The sequence below is a fragment of the Cyprinus carpio genome, chromosome A6 (assembly GCF_018340385.1).
Source record: "Cyprinus carpio isolate SPL01 chromosome A6, ASM1834038v1, whole genome shotgun sequence".
NCBI lineage: Eukaryota > Metazoa > Chordata > Actinopteri > Cypriniformes > Cyprinidae > Cyprinus > Cyprinus carpio.
The window spans coordinates 29,180,876-29,202,303 of NC_056577.1; the positions used below are offsets into that span (position 1 = coordinate 29,180,876).

General features: G+C 34.9%; 1 protein-coding gene across 5 annotated transcripts in view; it reads right to left on the reverse strand.

Annotated features, from left to right (window-relative positions):
- Window positions 1-21,428, reverse strand: part of LOC109091128 (receptor-type tyrosine-protein phosphatase T-like) — a 236,531-nt gene that overhangs the window by 3,442 nt on the left and 211,661 nt on the right. For 3 of the 5 annotated variants that reach the window (XM_042758908.1, XM_042758906.1, XM_042758909.1), the window contains 11 exons: window positions 20,800-20,885; window positions 19,075-19,111; window positions 17,729-17,826; window positions 16,571-16,687; window positions 13,158-13,312; window positions 10,508-10,643; window positions 8,527-8,676; window positions 7,164-7,337; window positions 5,627-5,758; window positions 4,570-4,695; window positions 2,234-2,397 (listed from right to left, as the gene is read on the reverse strand). In XM_042758908.1, the coding sequence (XP_042614842.1) occupies window positions 2,234-2,397; window positions 4,570-4,695; window positions 5,627-5,758; window positions 7,164-7,337; window positions 8,527-8,676; window positions 10,508-10,643; window positions 13,158-13,312; window positions 16,571-16,687; window positions 17,729-17,826; window positions 19,075-19,111; window positions 20,800-20,885 (1,375 nt within the window). The remainder of the gene's footprint in view (window positions 1-2,233; window positions 2,398-4,569; window positions 4,696-5,626; window positions 5,759-7,163; window positions 7,338-8,526; window positions 8,677-10,507; window positions 10,644-13,157; window positions 13,313-16,570; window positions 16,688-17,728; window positions 17,827-19,074; window positions 19,112-20,799; window positions 20,886-21,428) is intronic. The other 2 variants (XM_042758907.1, XM_042758910.1) reach the window with 1 other exon arrangement.

Below are 21,428 nucleotides of genomic sequence, written 5' to 3' on the forward strand. Positions count from 1 at the left end.
AAAAAAAAAAAAAAAAAAAAAAAAAAAAAAAAAAAAAAAAAAAAAAAAAAAAAAAAAAAAAAAAAAAAAAAAAAAAAAAAAAAAAAAAAAAAAAAAAAAAAAAAAAAAAAAAAAAAAAAAAAAAAAAAAAAAAAAAAGAAAAAAAAAAAAAAAAAAAAAAAAAAAAAAAAAAAAAAAAAAAAAAAAAAAAAAAAAAAAAAAAAAAAAAAAAAAAAAAAAAAAAAAAAAAAAAAAAAAAAAAAAAAAAAAAAAAAAAAAAAAAAAAAAAAAAAAAAAAAAAAAAAAAAAAAAAAAAAAAAAAAAAAAAAAAAAAAAAAAAAAAAAAAAAAAAAAAAAAAAAAAAAAAAAAAAAAAAAAAAAAAAAAAAAAAAAAAAAAAAAAAAAAAAAAAAAAAAAAAAAAAAAAAAAAAAAAAAAAAAAAAAAAAAAAATAAAAAAAAAAAAAAAATAAAAAAAAAAAAAAAAAAAAAAAAAAAAAAAAGTTTATAGTCTTCCTCAGAACTGTGATTACAAAAGCTTGAACAGAGGATACTGCAGAAATCCTGGTAAATCAAATAACGACCACTGATCATGGCTCAGTTTTACACCTGATTAGTATCCGTACAATGACCTGACAAAATCAAGTAGAGAATTGTCTTTCAAGAGATTCACTGTGACATTTTTTAATTATTTCTCTCTGGGAAACTGCTCTGCATTCAGCAGCTGAACTTTTTTGACAGTGATGATGGGAAAGTAATGAAGCTGTCAGATCTTTTGAATCTCTCTGGCTTTAATTTATGACACTGATAAGATTGTCCTTGGCTCAAAGGCTGTTCGGTTTTATCCTGTAGTACTTTAAAAGCTACAGTTTTGATCTACGATTCTGTATCGACTGGTTCACAGTGCACACACACTTGGATGAAAAGCTGTGAAATACACATCTTGAATTATCAAAATGGGCTTAATGAAACTCTTATTAGCTCTACTAGACAGTGTCTTACACACCTGTATGTTCAAATCTGTAGCGAAATTAGTTTGGCATTAAAGGAATGGTTCATCCAAAAATGAAAATTTGCTGATAATATACTCATCATTTCTTCCAGTGATAAAGTCCATCCCCTGTTGTCCTCTCACACCATAATCCACTGACATACAGTATTTGTTTAGAAATGTTTTGGACTGTTTTTTACTTATAAATGGTGCTTGATCTGCACATATTTCTCTTCTGATTCAGACAAGACAACTTTTTTTACTGGACGATGCATTATTATGAATAGAGGACTCATTTGAAGCTAAAAACATCTTAATAATGGATTTGTTTCTTACAAACTCACAGTTTTTGGCATCACAAGACATTAATTGATGGACTGGAGTGGTGTGGATTACTTGTGGATTTTTGGGATGTTTTTATCAGCTGTTCAGACTCTCATTCTGGCGGCACCCATTCACTGCAGAGGATCCATTGATGAACAAATTATGTAATGATAAATTTCTGTTCTGATGAAAAAAAATGGATGGCCTGAGGGTGAGTACATTTTCATCAATTTTTTATTTTTGGGTGAACTATTTTTTAAGTACATACAGTGTCCATTTAAGATGTCAACAAAAATTCATTATATGTGACCCTGGACCACAAAACCAGTCATAAGGGTCAAATTTTTTTAAAAATTGAGATTTATACATCATCTGAAAGCTGATGTATAAGCTTTCCATTGATGTATGGTTTGTTAGGATAGGACAATATTTGGTCGAGATACAACCATTTGAATATCTGGAATCTGAAGGTGCACAAAAATCTAAATATTGAGAAAATCGCTTTTAAAGTTGTCCAAATGAAGTTCTTAGCAATGCATATTACTAATCAAAAATTGAGTTTTAATATATTTACAGTAGGGAATTTACAGAATATCTCCATGGAAAATGATCTTTACTTAATATCCTCATGATTTTTGGCATAAAAGAAAAATCTATCATTCTGACTCATACAATGTATTTTTGGCTATTGCTACAAATATACCCCAGTGACTTAAGACTGCTTTTATGGTCCAGGGTCACATATTTCAGGTTTATACCGCACACACCACAACATTATCCTGCTATGTGTTTTGTGTCTATGTGTCTATTAATATTATCCAATCTGCTCATCACAGGGTTTCTCCAAGCAAGACATTCATACATTAACATGTTTCTGGGTTTATGTACAGTATATGAGCTTTGTGTTGTGATGGAACTGGGGTTGTGGAGGTCACACTCACAGACAGTGGACCACCGTTCGTCCATCTCCTCCATCATACTGCTCCTGCCACTTGGCCAGTCGTCTGACCAGCTGCAGAATGGAGCGTTTGGACAGCGGCGTGTCTCTGTACGCTGGCCAACCAATAAACTGGAAATGCTGGACCAGACGGTAGCCGTCTTGAGGCTGGAAGCAGAACAGGAGACGTTTTGAGAACATCTAACCAGAAAACATTTATGTTAACTCATGTTTCAAAAATTGACAGAATAAGTCTGCAAGCCAAATGAAAGATCTCAATATGAACTAAAACATTCCTCAAAATCTTCCTAGACAAATGATCTGAGCTGCTATTCACATTAATATTAAAGCTCAGTTAAAAAAAAAAAAAAAAAAATAGGGGGTTTTGAAGTTGTAAATAAAAATGATTGTCAGAGTATGATTTGCAAGAAAATACTATTATATTATACTGTCTTTCTATATTAATATTAATTATATGTGTTAGTTGCAGTTTGATGGTGAAATTTACAAATTTTGAGTAAAAATGGATTCTAGACCGTTTTTTTTTTTTTTGGTGTATTGAATAACTATTGACTAAAACTGAAAGTTGGTTTGGAAAATGATTATAACTATCTTACATACATACATACACACACACACACACACACACACACATACATATGTATATATATATATAACATTCACAGTACCTCCGATTCTTGCAGTGACAATGAAAAGCAAAAAATAAATCAGACAGAAGCGAAAGCAAACAGAGATTTCAGCTGGAGGCTAAGACCGGATCAGGTAAATGAGAGTCATACTACACACAATTTGCCATCGATGGAGCCATTTCATGGAATATTAGTGATGCTGTGGCACTTATTTATTTTGTGCCGCTATGCTGTGCCTGCACTGATTAGCTCCCCGGTAAACCTCGCCTGTCACCGGTGGTTAAAGAGAACGAGGGGGAAGAAAAGAGAAGCGAAGCAGGAGAAGGTGGGATGAGTCTTCTGAAACATTTTGACGCTTGAAACACGTCAAGCTTCAGTAATGACTGCTAATGTGCACGAACAGAAAGTTCAAGCTAACTCGCATGGAAAAGAAGAAAAACTGCACAAAACCCATCCGTGGCTTATATCAGCTGTGGCAGGATGGTGGTCAAATATTTATGTGATTATTGTGCTCATGCATATATGTCTGGCAGAACGAATCACGTTCAAAGATGCATGCGATGTTCTGAGTGTTGAAATCATGTGGATTGAGAGGGACTACAGAGTTGTGGTCTCTTTTGAGCTAAACATAATTTCTCACTTCACTAACTCAGAACTCACTAATCTCAGCTGCTGTTGATTTACTGTCACATCAGGAGTCAAATCAAGTGAATTTTTATCACTTCTTGGAGGATTTTTGCTTCTAAAAAGTGGTTTTATTTTAGCCACAGTAAGGACTGACACAGCCAAGCTGAAACTCCTGATGCTCTAATCTGTTGAGGTTCATCATCAGGGCACCTGTTTGAAAACCACCAATATTTTTTTTCACTTCAGTAAGTTGAAGTCAATGGCAAAGGAACACTACAGATTCAAGTTTTGAACTACAGTTTTTTTGTTTTGTTTTTGACAGCACTCATTTGACAAGATTAATTTGAGCAGCAGTTGCTATGGATTCTCCTCAGGTGAGCGTGACCTGTTCACAATCATCTATTTAGCAGCAAGTAAAAATACACACTAACTTTTAAACTTATCTTTTGTTTTGTTACTGAAATGTTGCTTGTAAAAAAAAAAAAAAACTGGGTTCATATGTATCACAGTTTCTGCAAAAATATTAAGCAGAACAACTGCTTATATAATGCTGTTCTGCTTCAGATATTTAGCAGATCAACTGTTTTAAATGCTGATAATAATAAATGATGCTTCTTAAGCATCAAATCATGATTTCTGAAGGATCATTTGACACTGAAGACTGGAGTAATATCTGCTGAAAATGTCATTACAGAAATAAATTACATTTTAAAACATTCAAATAGAAAATAGTTATTTGAAATTGTAATATTTCACAATATTAGGGTTTACTGTATTTTTGATCAAATAAATGCAGCCTCCGTGAGTGTAAGTAACTTGATAAAAAAAATAAAATAAAAAAAAACCTTCTAAAAACCTTTGAACAGTAGTGTATATATATAAAATTTGCTCCCTGGTCTGGGGACAAAACAGCACAGACCGGGTTGGAGTCTGTGGATCAACAAAGGATCAAATGACATAGTGAGAAGCGAATCAATTAACACATCTCTGCCTCAGTCACTCAACGGAGTTGTAAAGAGCCACTAAACACTATTCACTTTCCCTGTCCACTGACCCCACTTACCCGTGCCATGTTGCAGATCCTAAAAATGCGATTGATAATGTCCTCGTCAATGTCAGCGGAGATGAATTCAGCCTGAATGGGGCCGTAGCAGCAGGAGCCTTTTTCTGGCCAGTACTGCATGCAGAGCTGCAGCGACGGAGAGAATTACAGCGAATCAGTACAATGAACAGAAGTTCACATCCAGACAACGTGACTCAATAATGTACTTTGAAATCTAAAGAGTGCAAGAGAACATGGAAATAACTCAATAATTCTAAAGTCCACTAATCTGAACTCAAATTGCAGTGTGCCAAAGAAATCTGTTCCAATTATCCCTTACTTACTCAATCAAACTTAAATGAGCCACATTATGATGAATCAAATTTCCCTTGATCTTCTGAGTTAAAAAAATATAAAAATATACTGTAACTTTCAGAACTCCAATCTTCCTCCCAAGTGAAAAAAGACCATTTATTGAAACTGAACAACTGAAACATCTCATTTATAACTTTTCTGACATTTCTGGAAAAAAGGTTATGTTTTGAAAAAAGTTACATCATTTAATATATATATTTCATATATACACTACCATTCAAAAGTTTTTGGTTTGTACTATTTTATGCTCAACAAGGCTAAATTTATTTGATAAAAACAGCAATATTGTGAAATATTATTAAAATTAATGTGGTTGTTGAATATAATGAATATATAGCCAATTTACTATTATTGTCAAAGCTGAATTTTCAGCATCCTTACTTCAGTCTTCAGTGTCACATGATCCTTCAGAAATCACTCTAATATGCTGATTTGCTGCTCAAAAAAACATTTCTTCTTATTGCCAATTTTTTTTTTTTTTTTTTAGAATTCTTTACTGAATAGAAGGTTCAAAAGAACAGCATTTATTTCTTTTGATCAATTTAATGTGTGCTTGCTGAATAAATGCATTCATTTCTGTAACAAAAAAATTATAGAGCCCAATTTTTGAACGGTAGCGTATACTTTATATAATAAATCCCATCTTCCAACATCCAATTGCAACAGATAGCAAATGGAGTTGAGGGTCAAGGACTTCACATACCTGTGCAGCATCCATTTCATTCAGCATCACAATAGTGGAGCAGTTGTAGTCGAACACTAGCCTCCAGAAGTCGGCCACAGTGTTGGGCAGAGGGTGCTGTGTTACGATGAATGCCGCTGGCTGTTTGTGGCTCTAGGACAATCAATAAGAGAACAAGTCAACTCTTCCTTCCAGCACTGAAGATGTGCCCGAACCCAACACATCCCAACGTGCCTCACATGTGTAATGATGGAAACTAAACAGAGACCTGCAGACAGGAAACACAGGGACTGAGTGATAACCTTGCCAAGGGATCCATTGACAAGGACTGCAGAGGCTTCGTTTGAGACAAATACACACGCTCTGCTAGCACGGGTCAGCCATTCATTTCATTTGGCTGCTTATCTTCTTTTTTCATCTTGTTGTTCTTTATCTGAGGTGCGCGTGTTCTGTCTTGATTATACTTTTTGGATGCTGTGTGAAGATGCTGGTTTACGGTACGAGTGTGATTATGATCTATGTGTGGAGATTACAGAGATGTGATCTAATCTTGTACTCCGTTAAATTGGCTTGTTAATATAAGATTGTTACTGTGTGATCGCCAGGCCGTTCCGCTCCGCTTACCTGGGATTTATCAGAGTGCACTATGGGAAGTGCTGTAATATATAATGTTTTGAGTTATTTACTATAAAAAAAAATACTGAAAGTTTTAGAACTCAAAAAATAGCTTCTTAGTCTAAATAAACTGTTTATCAACACTAAGCTGCAAAAAACTACTTGTTTTTAAATAGATAAAATTAAACTAGATAAAATTCACAATGAAGCAATGCAAGCAAAAATTAGCACAAAAAACTATACATCAGTTCATTCTAAATGCTCCTCTGATATGTAACACTGGAACATTCAATTTATTTTAACGAGTCCTTCATTTATTCCAGTTTGTTTAGACATTGTAAATGAACACACTGCAAATGATTTATCGATTGAAAGTCCCTACATAGCATTTTAAGTTTTTATTGCAAAATATTTATTTTTTTAGTTGTATATAGTGTACATTTTGATGTCACAGTTTGATATTATCATTCTATTTGAGTTTTTTCACTCAAAAGCCCTTGTAGCTATCTACTTCTTAGCAGCTTATATCTGACTACCTTTTCAAAAGAGTAGATTGACTCTATTTAAATTACTTTAAATTACAAGTAGCCTGTTGTTTCAAGGTACATTTTAAAAGCAATTTCACCGTAGAGTTCAGACGGCAAAGACATGCAAACAAAAGTATAGAAAAATGGTAACCTCCGCCAGCTATTTATTTGTGGTCATTGTGAACGCTCTTTTTACAGTTAAAAAAATGTTCCGTTTAATCTTAAGTGTTGGAAAGAGGATGTTAAATAAATGAATATCTAAATTATGAAGTTACAAATGATGTTTGGGTGTATAATAAGTGGGAAAAAAAAATATAATATGACCCCTTTAAAGTTCAATGCAAGATTGACAACATAATGCAACTATACTAGATTTTTACATTCAACAAACCTCTAACAAAAGCAATCAAACTTACATCCATCAGTGCTGCATTGATGTAATTGCTGGACTCGCCGTCAACAGAAATGAGGAAAGGCAGGCAGCGGTCCACCGCGAGGACGTCCATGCTGCGGTTCTTATCGTGGTTACGCGGGAGCAGACCTACGCTGCAGTCCTCTGGACGGACACGCGGTGTCACTATATTCAGAGTCTGAAGAAGAAGACAAGAAGGACTGTAACATACACCTTTAAAACATAGAGAAACATCAGGCTGCTCTTGGTCTTACTTGGGGAAAAATGGTGCCTTTATAAAAACCAATTCCGCTCGCACTGCTGGTTGAACCATAAGCAATGCAAATATTTTAGCAAACTGAAGGTCAGTCATTACTTATGTATAAGACAGACTGAAGAACAGAGATGTTGAGGGAGAGAGAGACAGACAGTGAAAAATAGCTTACAACAGAGAAAGATGCAGCGCTAGATAGAAAGATAAATGAAAGATCTGGGAGGAAAGAAGGATAGAAACATATTCATCATGTTTTATGAGACACCTCAGAGATCTGAAGCTTTGCTTCCCCCTCAGACGCTAGTGGCTCGCTCATTTCACAGGGAATACAAAACATAAAGGCACTATGAAAAGAAATAGCTCAGCTCTGGGCTTTATGAGGCTCTAACAGTTCGGGATGGCTTGTAAAGAAACGGTTTGAGTCACAGTGTCTCATCTAAATGCGTTAAGGACGCTGCAGCACTTTGGCGATTGACTTATTCAAAAGCGCTTCAAATTTCGAAGTAATCATGATGAAATCACACCAGAGAGATTGATAACGTTGTTAGAAATAGCTGTGAGGCCTTCAGCCATAATAGAGGACTACCAATCGAAAGAAAACCTTGGAGGATTCAGTAAATTAGGCCTTCACGTGGGCTGCTTGTGTAGCTCACTGATTATGGTTTAAAGAGCAGCATGAAGCTTAAAAAAATGTATGTTCCTACTGTTTTTAGGACTCTCTTTAGTATCTCATTTGCTCCTCCAAGACTGAAATGAGATTGAATGATGAGCAAATGGAGGTTGATGTACTGAGATATCAGATTTCTGTAGTGTCACAGATTGTGCTCAAAGTCTGAAATCAAATCTCACTATGAACTCAAACATTTCTCTGAAAGTTCTTCAAAGACTAAATGGTCTGAGGTGTGCTCTCCACAGTAATGTTTTAGGCCTTTACTTTTACTGTATGTCTGTAATTGTCTCACTTGTGTCTCCTGGGCTATGAAAAAGCAATTTCCCCCTGGGCATATTAATTCACTTATTGTTTTGTTGTGCAAAGTGTTAACTATTGTACTGATGGTATGGTCACATTTTAGAAGCAATCTACATACCAAATCCATTTGTGTAGACTGCTCACCTGAAACTCATCTTTGATCTGGCTGGAGTTGGTCTGAGGGTCCAGTCTGCTGATGTTGTAGTAGATGGCTCTGAATTCACACACTGGGATAGCCGTGTTCCCACACAAACATGCTTCCAGTATGGCATCATGCACAAACACATACTGCTCCTGCAGAGAAAGAGAGATGTAGAGATCAACACTTACAAAAAATACTGTGGATGTCTTACCATGAGTGTACCACAACATCACAGTGAAAAGCATATAAGAAAGCCCCATGTTTAAAATAAAGTATGCATCAAATAAATGCAATTCATATGTACCAATAAATGCAGATAGGTGTGCATCAGAGACTTCTTACAAAAACATAAAAAACGTCTGAATGGTAGTTTTTATATCTGTGTGTGTGTGTTCTAAAAACAGTGTGATTTTTTAAAAACAGTTTAATGTTTAAATGCAATTAAATATTTAATTACAATTCAACCTGAAGTCACTTTTTCTTCTGCTGATTCAAAATTATTCTGACAGCTGGTAGCTTGTAGGCCATGTGAGAAAACCTCCCTTTGGTATTTTAGCGCCTTTTTAAATAATAAAAACAACAATCAGAGCTCTAAAATGATTAAGGGCTTGATTTAAACTTTTACATCTTCAAACCAGCCAGTCTACATAGTTCATGAACATCCAAACACATACGTTTAAAAAGCCCGAGCTCAAGCTGAGAGTGATCGCCGCACAGCATCATAGCAAATCACTGGGGAAATATGGAGTCGATACTCCCCACAAATGTTAGCATGAGAGTGGTGCATGAACATTGATGCATGAAGCACAATTTGCTGATGGCGAAATGACTCCAGCCTCAGGGATGTTTTATATGGATTACAGCGTTGCAGCTTCTGATGCCGAAAACCTGCGGTGAAAGCCACGTCCCCCAAAACGGTTCCAACTGCAGCCTTAAAAATGAGATCAAGGGGGCACTCAAAGCACCATCCCCATCCTGCAGCTAATATTAAACTCCTTCTTCAACTCCGGCCTCAAATATGGGCCGGAATTATCCATATTTTAACCCAACAGTGCCTCCGGCTTAAAGCTGGTAATGTAGGCCTTTGATCCACGCTAAGCTAAAGTCAAGCTGAGCTGACCTCTCGTACCTATTACTCCATAACCTGGTGAGCACTTCTGCGTAGGGCTGAGGACAAAAGATGAGGAAAAAGCCTTTTAAAAGATTAATTGCTGTGTGTTGTATCTGTGGAGGATTAGCTTTGAATGGAGCTGCAGGCTGACACAAATTGCCTCCCAGAAGCCATTATCACCAGCACCGTGTTTAGTGTTAGTCTTTTAAAAGCATGCTGTCCTCATCGCAAAAATACACAGAATCGAATGGATCTAATAAAATGGCATGTTGACTTGATATACAGTAGTGTGTTATTTAGTGAGCATAAATAATAATAATACTAATATTTATTATTAATATTTAAACAACAATAATTTATTATTATAGATAATAAAATAATTCATCATTGTTCTAAATAATTCAGCACAATGGGTTTTCACATCGAATGCTTGAATGATTTTCAAAAAAAGAACTAATTTTCATCCACCACTAGGGGGCATGACTTTGAATTCCAACATCCAGTAAATTCAGGGTAGTGGATCTGCCTGTCAGAGCCAAGGCAATTTCTTGTTCTGGCTGTTCTGATGTTACAGTGTGGAGATTAATGTAGGGAAGAGAAAGGTTATCTAAGTTTTAAACTGAAAACAGATGGCTTCAATATCATCTTCACAGACTGGAGAGCTTAGTAAAAGGCTATGTGAATGTGAGTGAGGTTCTGAGGGCGTGACTGAGAAGTAAGTAAACAAGTGAATGGGTTAATAAACGACTGCTTGTGTGAAAGAATTAATCATTTAATATATGGATGACTGAGTGAATGAGTGAGTATATAGGCTGTGCATAATCCGGCTGCCTGAATGAAGCTGAACAGACAATAAGGTGCATTCTGCTCACCTCCGTCTGGACCATGTTGACTCTCTGTGAGCGCAGCTCTCTGATGCAGTTGAAGATGTCCACCACACCTTCACTCTCTGCCATGTCCAACATAATGTCCACTGCAATGAAGCAGCCTGTTCTTCCAGCACCAGCACTGCGGAAATTACACAAGAACAGGTTTATGTGAGGCTTTTGAATACATGATCTATCTATCTATCTATCTATCTATCTATCTATCTATCTATCTATCTATCTATCTATCTATCTATCTATCTATCTATCTATCTATCTATCTATCTATCTATCTATCTATCTATCTATCTATCTATCTATCTTATGAATGTGTTGTGTAATATCTATATTACACAACACATTCATAGGAATGATATTTCTGCTAAGATCCAAATGTTAGGTGTTACGAAAACAAGGTTTTGGCAGACCAAGATGCTTGTGTGTGTGAGAGAGCATTTGGACAGGAGATGTGCCATCAGTCACTCTAAAACAACACTCACACACACAAATACAGAGCAACTCCACAGTGTCACAGATGACAACACACAACTGACAGAAAGAAAGCAAGGGACGGGGAGGGAGAGACAGGGAGGATGTCCTTTACACCTCACATCCTCAGTCATTCATTCACTATTATCATCATCCCCAAATTACCATTAAGTTATAAGCATGTTGTATCATAATTCATATTCATCGTAACTGATATTCAAATTTCTAAGACTTCTAAATTATCTACATGATCAGAACATTTCTGAAAAAAAAGAAAGAAAAAGAAACAGTTGTACACATTCTACTAAATGCCTTCTGTCGCCTAAATTGACAGTTTATATTTTTTAGCAAGTACAATGCCTTTTAGTATAATGGTGAAAATGTCTCCCTTCAGGTCGTGGTTTGAAATCTTGTAAAATAAAAATACTGATTTTTAAAAAGCAAACATAAGAATACATTTTATATTGTTAGTAATATTTTAAGATGAACATTTACTGGACTGAAGCAACAATCATTAATGTACAGTACTGCATTGCATTATATGTTTTATCCCCCATAATATAAACTACAGAGCTTTGATCATTAAACTACAGATATTTCTATGCATTTTATGTAAGTAGTCTGCTATACTGATATAAAGATCTCACTGTTTTAAATTTGACATTTTTTAGACTTGGTCTAGTTTCAATACACTGTTCCATTAAAAAAAAAAAAAATTTCTGACTATCATTTAATATGTCAGGCTTTACAGGATTAACATATTATGCAACATTGTTTTTAATCAAATTGCCAAAAATGACACACTAAGAGACCTCAAAAATGACATCAGAGCTTCATAAATGAGCCATATTACTCATACACTGTAAGTCCTCAGATGTTATATCATAATTTTGTGTTGGAAACAGTCCAAAATGTAACGTTATTCACTGGTTATATTCCCCTCCACTATACATCTCAAATTATTATTATTATTAAAAAAAAGGAAACTTTTGTACATTACAGTTAAATATGGTATGCCAGTTTGTGTTGTGTCAGGTTTGTTGACAGTGACCAACATTATTGGTTCTTATATCCTATTACCCTCATTTCATATCTCATATCAACCCTGCGAGCAGCAAGGACATTCTGCTAAAACTCCTTTTGTGTTACATGGAAGTAAGAAGGAACATTTGGAATGTTCTGAGAAATTATTGCTTGAATCCATATCTTAATCTCTGCACTAGCAGCACTTGACACTTGGGCTAATCCGCTCTGAAAGTTTCTTTGTCACATCTGCTTCGTCTCTGGGATTGCAGGGCCGACTGCAAATTTACACTGCCACTTCACAGTCTCCTGCTGTCACCTTTCATTCTCAAACCTTCTTCCCACATGGCCCCCAATTACTCCCCACAATTGTGAGAGCGAGTCTGTCTGTGTCCATCTGTGAGCATGACGTGGGCATGTTGTGGACATATTCATGGGTGAATGTCTATTCATGTGCCGAAGCGTCCTGCGTTAGTGTGAGAATGTGAGTGCTCATGAATATGTGTGAAAATCAGCTTCTCTTCTATCTCCCTGGGTTCTTTTACTTGTTACATGAGAAGTTAGTTATGCTGCCAGCAAGTATTCATCTGGACTGCCAAATGTTTGAGATAACATAAATATGTTTAAATACATTTAACGAAATCAGTGCATTCACCTAATTTCACATTAAAACGGTTTCAATTCACTCTACTCTTTTACTACAGAGTCATGTGACGTCATTTTTATAATTTTTTAAATATTCTTTCATTTTTATTTAGTTTCAGTTGTAGTAATGGTAGCATTTCATCTTATTTCAGTTAGTTGCCAAGACAACACTTCTAGTTTTTAAAGTTGTAATATGTAATATTTTCATTTAAATTTTTTTTATTTCAGCTCTTTCAATTAATGAAAATTTATTTGTAATAGTTTTCGTTAACAATAACACTAGTGGATAGGCTCTTTTGACTTTAGCCAGTAAGCAACCTCTCAAAAAACCCTTGTAACTACCTAGCATTAATTTTAAAATTCTAAATAATCAACAGACCTCTCACCGAAGATTCATAATCACACCATGAGTACAACTTCAAACCAGAATCTTTGACATACAATAAATGTAAGGAGACATAAATAAGTAAATGCAAGAGAAGTTTAGATAAGAGTGCACCTGCAGTGTACCACGATGGGTCCTGCGTCTGGAGGATTGAGGAACTTGACCTGGCGGATGAAGCCCAGCAGGCCTGTGGCGTAGCAGGGAACACCATGATCAGGCCAGCTGGTGAAATGGAACTGCCGGATTTCTCGAATCTCATGGTGACCCCTGCAAACAGGAGCATGTGGTAAGCTTAATATTAACAAGTGTCATCATCTGAGGGTAAGAGGCAGGTGATCATGGTAAAAGATTGCTAGGATTACAAGACCCGATAAATGCATGTCAATAACAATCAACACCATGTGGTTTATTTAATTAATTATTATTATTTTTTTTTTTTCTGAGTGTATACAGTTTAAATACCATTATACCATGGGCACAACATTATATATATATATATCTATATATATATATATATATATATATATATATATATATATATATATATATATATATATATATATATATATATATATAAAAAACTTTCAGAACTTTTTGATCTTCCCTAAAATTAGTGCAGAAAATATGATGAAATGTCAGTCAGGGCCTCATGGTCAGTGTCCGAACCACTGCACAACTACACATGTGGTTCGATCTGTGTGAGCGTTGAGGCTATTCACACACCGTGCTGTGTTACAGTAGAAACATTTTCCCATTACTTCCTTACTAACACTTAATGCTCTGATAAGCTTTTAATTATAATTTGGGATTGAGAGCCGCATAATCCGTGCCTGGAGGTGCTGATACCACCAAGCGAGGACCTGTGTAGCCGTTTAATGCAGCTTGTGTGTGGGTGTGTCTGGAGAGTGTGTGTGTAACTGAGCTACTATAAATGACAGGAGGTAATGAAAGCTAGAGGAAAAAAAAAAACAGAAGACTCTCTGATGTCCAGCAATTGAAATCCATTAATGCAATCCATACCTAGACACATAAGGACACTCAAAAATGGTCTTAAGGAAGAGGTAACCAATCCATCTAAAGATGAATATTAATAACACCTTTCATAACATTTGACCATGACACTCTTGAAATCTAGAATACTACAGTATGTGGGATTTGTGTCACAGACCTAATAAACATATATAAATGTATATAAATAAATATTTTTTTTTTTGCAATTAAAGAAAATGGGGGGGGGGTCCTTAATTGTGACACAATGTAAAAACAAACAAACACACACCCCTAAATGGTCCTAAAATTAGGTTTCATTTCCTAATGCAAGATATAATTAAAAAAATATATTATATACATAATACATTAACATATAAATATACAATATAAAAATACAATTTATATTAAATAACTTTTAAAAATTTAGTTTTCTTTATGTTTGTTTGTTTGTTTTTGGGATGAAATGTGGCCCAGACATGTTTTCGTTAGATTTAAGAAGATTTTTCCTTTACTCTGGAGAAATATCTGAGAATCAGGAGACTTAAGCAAAAGTCCCTGTTTGATATCCATTTGATCTCATTGCTGTCTAAAAGAAACCAGAAAACATCTCTAGTCATTTTCTGCTCCCACTCATTAAGAAGCACAACTATGTGCTGAGAGGAGGATGTACCCTAACAACTCTCTTTCAAAGTTGAGGAAGCGTTTGAAAGGCAGCAGCCTCGTGAGACAGATGGATTGAGTGATTTAAGAAAGTTGCTGATGACATGCTGTTCCATACCACATTCTCCCCCTCAAAAATGTCTCACAAACACTAATTTCTCCCACTATCAAAGCTTCCCTACATCTGTTCCGTTTGGATTACAACACTCAACAACAAAACTCTACCCACTCCTGAGAGCTTTTTTTTGGCATTTGCTTTCGTTGCAAAATATTGTCTGATGGCTTATGTTAAGATCTCATAAAGTTTGTTTGTTAGAACATTGTGGTTGTTTTTTTTTTTTTTTTATTTATGCATGATCTGACATCAAGCTGTTCATGTATGATAAGAACAATACAAGTGATTGAGTGAGAGATGCATTATGGGCTTAAACAAGCTGATGGTTCATATGGTATGGACGAACATGAGACTGAACAGAGAAGTGCATGCAGAGAATGCAATTTTTTTTTTTTTTATGTACTTGAGAAGCTGTTTATATATATATATATATATATATATATATATATATATATATATGTATATAAATAATTTTTTAAATAATATAATTTTGAAAAAAGTAAAAATTACTTATGTTTAATATGTACATAATACATATGTATACATGTATTATACATATGCATATTTTTTTCCCTAATTTTTAAAATGCCTTTATTATTATTTGTTTTTATTTTTAACATTCTGTTTTATTTTCTATAAATACTCTTAAATCGTTTATTAAACATTCATTATTACATGGCTCTGTGGAATACTTGATTCTGATTGGTCAGTCGTGACATTCTGAGATATTTTATTCCTCGATAACAACCTGGTAAAAGCTGATACCGTAGGCTCATCTGGGTAACTGAAGTCAGCGCTATACGCTTGCTAAGAACAGTTTTCTTGTAGGAAGCTTTGCATTTGGTTAGCTAATAAAATATAAAAACTCAATTCAATATTATGTGTACAGTTATTTAATTATGTCATCCTGGTATCGTGGACTTGCTCTCTCGTTTCATACAAACACTGCTGCCATTTTGCCATGATTGTTTAGTACACTTTGATGGATTATACGATATAACAAACAAGCTGGTAAGATTTTAAAACATTTTCATCTTACATCAATACCTTTTATTGCCTTAATGCCTTTTATCGCCTTGGGGAAGTCGTGGCCTAATGGTTAGAGGGTTTGTCTCCTAACCCTAAGGATGTGGGTTCGAGTCTCGGGCCGGCAATACCATGACTGAGGTGGCCTTGAGCAAGGCACCAAACCCCCAACTGCTCCCCGGGTGCTGCAGCATAAATGGCTGCCCACTGCTCCGGGTGTGTGTTCACGGTGTGCTGTGTGTATGCACTTTGGGTTAAATGTAGAGCACAAATTCTGAGTATGGGACAACATACTTGGCTGTATGTCACGTCACTTAATTATTTATGTTGTGTAATAAGTGGTTTGACTGCACCAAATGTCCTTAAATGTCCGTCTAGTTTGAACTTGCCGTTTGCTAGCAACTGCTTTCTTCACGGAAGCTTTGCGTTTAAATATTTCAACTCAAATCAATATTTCGTGTCTAATTATTTACTTACGTGGCAAGTAGCTATGTAATAATCGGCATAATGTACATCCAGCCGGTTGTTATCACAGAATAACCCACTTCAGGGTCATACAAGACCCCAACTGGCTGGATGTACATGATCTCTTACATTCTTATAGGCATATTACACGGAATTTTAGAAAATTCCATTTTAAAAGCATTTGCACATACACTGATACAAGGAGACTGAGAACACCCAAGCAATGAACTGAGATATTTCATATGAGTGTAGATGGAGGATGGGGTTTTACCTTCTGAACAGTAAAAGTCCTGATCACATATTCTGCAAGAGGCTCCGTTTCAATCAGCGTCACTTTGATGTCTCCATACAGCTCGGTCTCATCAGGCCAATACCGGACACATTTCACTTAATGGACACATAGGAACCCACACATACACATTATTACACAACACCTGCATCTTAATTTGTCTGGGTATTACTCTATTTTACAGCAAGGTCTAAGTCAAATTGGCATTTGCAGAAATTGTATCATTAAACAAGTCCCTGATGGCATTTTGAAAACACAGAGAGTTGTAATTGGCCACCTGTCAGACAGGATGTTATCTCTGAATGAACAACCCCTGTGGTCCGAGTTCACTGGAGCCAATCATTGAACACCTCTCAATTATACTCGATGTGACATCAAACTGCTCTCGCTGGAGATATTGTGAAGGACCTGTGCACATCAATGTGCTCGATTTTAGGATGTCCTCAAAATGCTTGAACCACTTGCTTAAAGTTTCCCTTGTATATAAAGCAACTTCCTGTTATACTATTTTTTTTTTTGTTTTCATTTGCATTTATTTGATGGGTCATTCTCATGAGTTCTTGACATATTTTGTGAGATTCACCAAAGTGGTTTAGACTCTTAAAAATAAAGGTTCAAAAAGTTTTGATATGCCATAGAATATTTTTATATATATATATATATATATATATCTATATATATATATATATATATATATATATATTTTTTTTTTTAGCAAAACAAAATAGTGTTCTTCACAACTTTTTTTTTCATGGTGTGAAGAACATTTTAATAATCTAAAGAACCTTTTTCCACTATAAAGAACCATGAATGATAAAGGTTCTTCATTGAACCATAGATGCCAATAAGGAACCTTTATGTTTTAAGAGTTTACAGAGCATCTAAGATTTGGGAATGGAACCAACAACTTTGACTGTGCTTGCTATTTTCTATTCTTTGAGATGCGGAAACTAATTGCACATTTGCATGTATTTCTTGTTAGATGTTACTTCCAACGCCCACCTCACAGATTTATATATACACACTCCATTTAACCGGGAGACCATAGTTAAATGTGAAGAAATTGGAGGAGCGCTTCGCAAATAACATTCTTAATCCAGTGATATTTATTAAAGAAAGAGATAATTACAAGAACCCTACCCTGCCCACTTCCACCAGGTTGGTTACCATGACGATACTGGCAGAATTCTCTTGCCAAATCATCCTCCAGAAATCCCTCACAGTTTCCTGCATGGGCCCTACAGGAGAGGAGGAGGTACAAATTTAGAAGATCATGCAACACTCACAAAACAACTAGAAATAAGATGCAATGTTTGCTTATGGATTCACAGACAGTCCCTGAGGGAGAGAGCATCACAGACCAGCATGAATGTCCACACTAGTATATCATGGGTTGTTCTTTCTTTTGAAGATGGCTGACCAATGCAGGTTAAATAATGTAAAGTACTTAGCATTGTATTGTAATTTTACAGTATATTTTTATTAATTATTTGTTTTGTTTTGCACTAATAGTAATATTGCATTATTATTATTATTATTATTAAAGTGGCCTATGAAAATGCAAGTGGAAAGATAATTTGGTTGGTTCAAGATGTAGATGAGTTTCTTCATCAGAGCAGATTTGGAAAGATTTAGCACACCAATGGATCCTCTGCAGTGAATGGGTGCCGTCAGAATGAGAGTCCAAACAGTTGATAAAAACTTCACAATGATCCACAAGTAATTGTGGATTATACTGTTCTGATGGAGAAATAAACTCATCTACACCTTGGATGGCCTGAGGGTGAGTACATTTTCAGCAAATGTTCTTTTTTGAACTATTCCTTTAAACGGTTCACTTTATGGTGTGAGTTGGTTCTTGTAGAGAGTAAATCCTCGTATGAACAACCAAATTTATCCTCAAATCGTTCAATCCTAAAAAAATCTTTTTCCCCCTCCTACAGTAAAGCTTTACATAAACTAGTTAACTACACTAACAACTGGAAAACAACAACAACAACAGCTAAATACACTGAGATTAAGGGGGCGATATCTTTTTAAATATGAAATATTAAAAACAAATTATACCATTTCTAGCAGAGCTATGCTGATATTTAGCAGTGCTTACTTTGCATAAAAATAAACAGGATCTTAAATAGGGTGACATTCAACTTAATTTACAAACATTTTACACTAATACCACCAATAAAGCTAAAAATACAACCTCATTTATAAATCAGAAGTGTATGAAGTGCAAAATGAATTCGCTAGACTATAAAACTGCATGCACAAACAATGCGACTCAGCATATCTCACAGATGCATGTTGGAAACTAGAAAAGCCACTGTACACTTGTACTGTCGCTACTTTTAGTTAGCATTCAAAAGCCAACATATAGTCTAATTAATCGTACTTTATATTTTGGATATGATGTGTAGATTGTGTTCATGTCAGAAGACTTCTGGTTTTTCCGACGCTGTGCATTTGTTATGTATTTTGTTAATTACCTTGTGTGGCTATGTAGTGCCTTGGTCTGTGGTAGCCCTGTGGGGAAGAATGAATGAGGAAGGTGGATGATTATTTTTAATGTGAAAAATTTTTTTATATGTGCACAAACCGCATGCAACAATGAACTTGCTTAAAGTAAACTTTGTTTGAATCCAATTCAGCACTCAATGAGACATCGTAATTTCACCTTTCTGATGCCGTGGGTTCATTAGCATTTTAACCACTGTGAAACAAATTAGTGACCAATGTAGCCTTGCACAAGTCAGGCTTTAAAGCACCGCTGCGGTTTATGACCGGGGTCTGTGGTACGACGGAGCTGGTAATTGTTTTATTATCAGGAATGAGATTGGGTGGCCTGATTATAGCTGCTGCAGGGAGAAAAGCCTTGCGCTGAAGCGTACCCGCACGTGTTTACTTCCCATTTTGTAATGATCACAATCATATCAACTGTGTCATTATGGTGTTTAGATCAAGTTAGTGGATTTGGAGCAGCCAAGGAAGCACTTTCATTTGAGCTGTCGTTTGCTGTGGACATGGAGCATTTGCTAGAGTAATTTGCAGAAATCCCCTGTATCCTTCATTCATTTTAAGCGAGGCTCTCAGGAGCGTATCACATAAATATTGCATTAATCTATTAAGCCCTTCTTTGACAGCAAGGAGTGAAGTTGTTCTGACATTTTAATGTGGTTACGCAATACACAGAATTTAAAGGTCATGAAGGTAACACTTTATTTTAAGGACCAATTCTCACCATTAACTAGTTGCTTATTAGCATGCATATTACTAGCATATTGGCTGTTTATTAGTACTTATAAAGCATATATTACTGCCTTATTCTACATGACCATATTTTAGATCCCTTAATCCTAGCCAATACCTAAACTTAACAACTACCTAACTAACTATTAATATGAAGAAAATTAGGAGTTTGTTCAGGGAAAACTCGTAGTTAACAGTGAATATGTGTTCCCTATTCTAAAGTGTTACTGTCATAAATACTATGTTCAAACTTTCAGATCATTACATCTTTATCAGTTTGCGAAGCTTGTTTGATGTTTTAGTTAACATGAAGTAAGTTGAATATACACTACCATTCTAAAGTGTAGGGTTGGTAAGATTTTTGAATGTCTTTTAAAAGAAGTCACTTACACTCATAAAGCTGCATTTATTTGATTGGAAAAGTAATAAATAGAGTAAAATTGTGAAATATTTTTTCAATTAAAAAAAACTGTTTGAATATATTTTAAAATGTAATTTATAAATAATTTAAATATGTAATTTATGAATTTTCAGCATTATTACTCCAGTCTTCAGTGTCACATGATCCTTCAGAAGTCATTCGAATATGATGAATCGGTGATCAAGAAAAAGTTCTTATAAATATCAATGTTTAAAAACAGTTATGCTGCTTAATATTTTTTTGGAAATGTATCTTTATTCTTATTCTTATTTTTATTTGCTGAATAGAACCTTTAAAGACAGATTTTTTTTTTGTAACCTTTCAAATTTCATTACTGTCACTTTTTATTAACTCAATGTGTCCTTGACGAATAAAAGTAATTAATTATATATTTTTATAATAAATTTGAATAAAACATCAGTGAGTTAATAAATATCATATTAACAAATAATATTCATGAATATAAAAATTTAAATGAACATATTTGAATTTCTTAAAAAAAAAAAAGAAAGATGTGTATGTATGTATAAAGTGTCATACTCACATCTATATAGTTGGCGTTTATGTAGTCAGAGTGGGGGTCTCCCTCCAGCAGTTGCAGTCGGACACGAGTGTGATCATCTGTGGGGTCAAATATTCACAGAAGAGCCGGTCTAAAGTTACACATACACTTTTAAGGGCAGTTATATATGCATGAGCTGGCCAGGAAACAATTGCACTGTATTGTACTGTACTCTTTGCACAATGTCATTTACCTAAGCATGAGTTTTGTGTGTGAAATTACTTTTGGACAGAGAAAAATCTCAAACTCTACAAACATTTCTGCTAATTTGCAGTTGTAAAACCTCAGCATAACTTCCTGCATAAGGAAGACAATTACAATGTTTTTTAAAAATAGCTATAATGATGAGGAACAGTTCTCAAAAAAGTTCTTGTTTCTAAGCAACCCAAGTCTGGATGCCCTAAGTTCAGCATTGCACTCTAGGAATTGACAATAAGAATCAGACCATTTTCCCATCCAACGAAGTGGATGTACAGTTGGCCAATGATGTAATTGATGTAATTACTCCAGCACCACCGATCTTCATCTCGCCTTTGCTATGAACACTTGACCTGCTAATGTTTAGCTAGGGTACTGTGTCTTTCCACGCTTGAAAGGTGAAGCTGCATGTC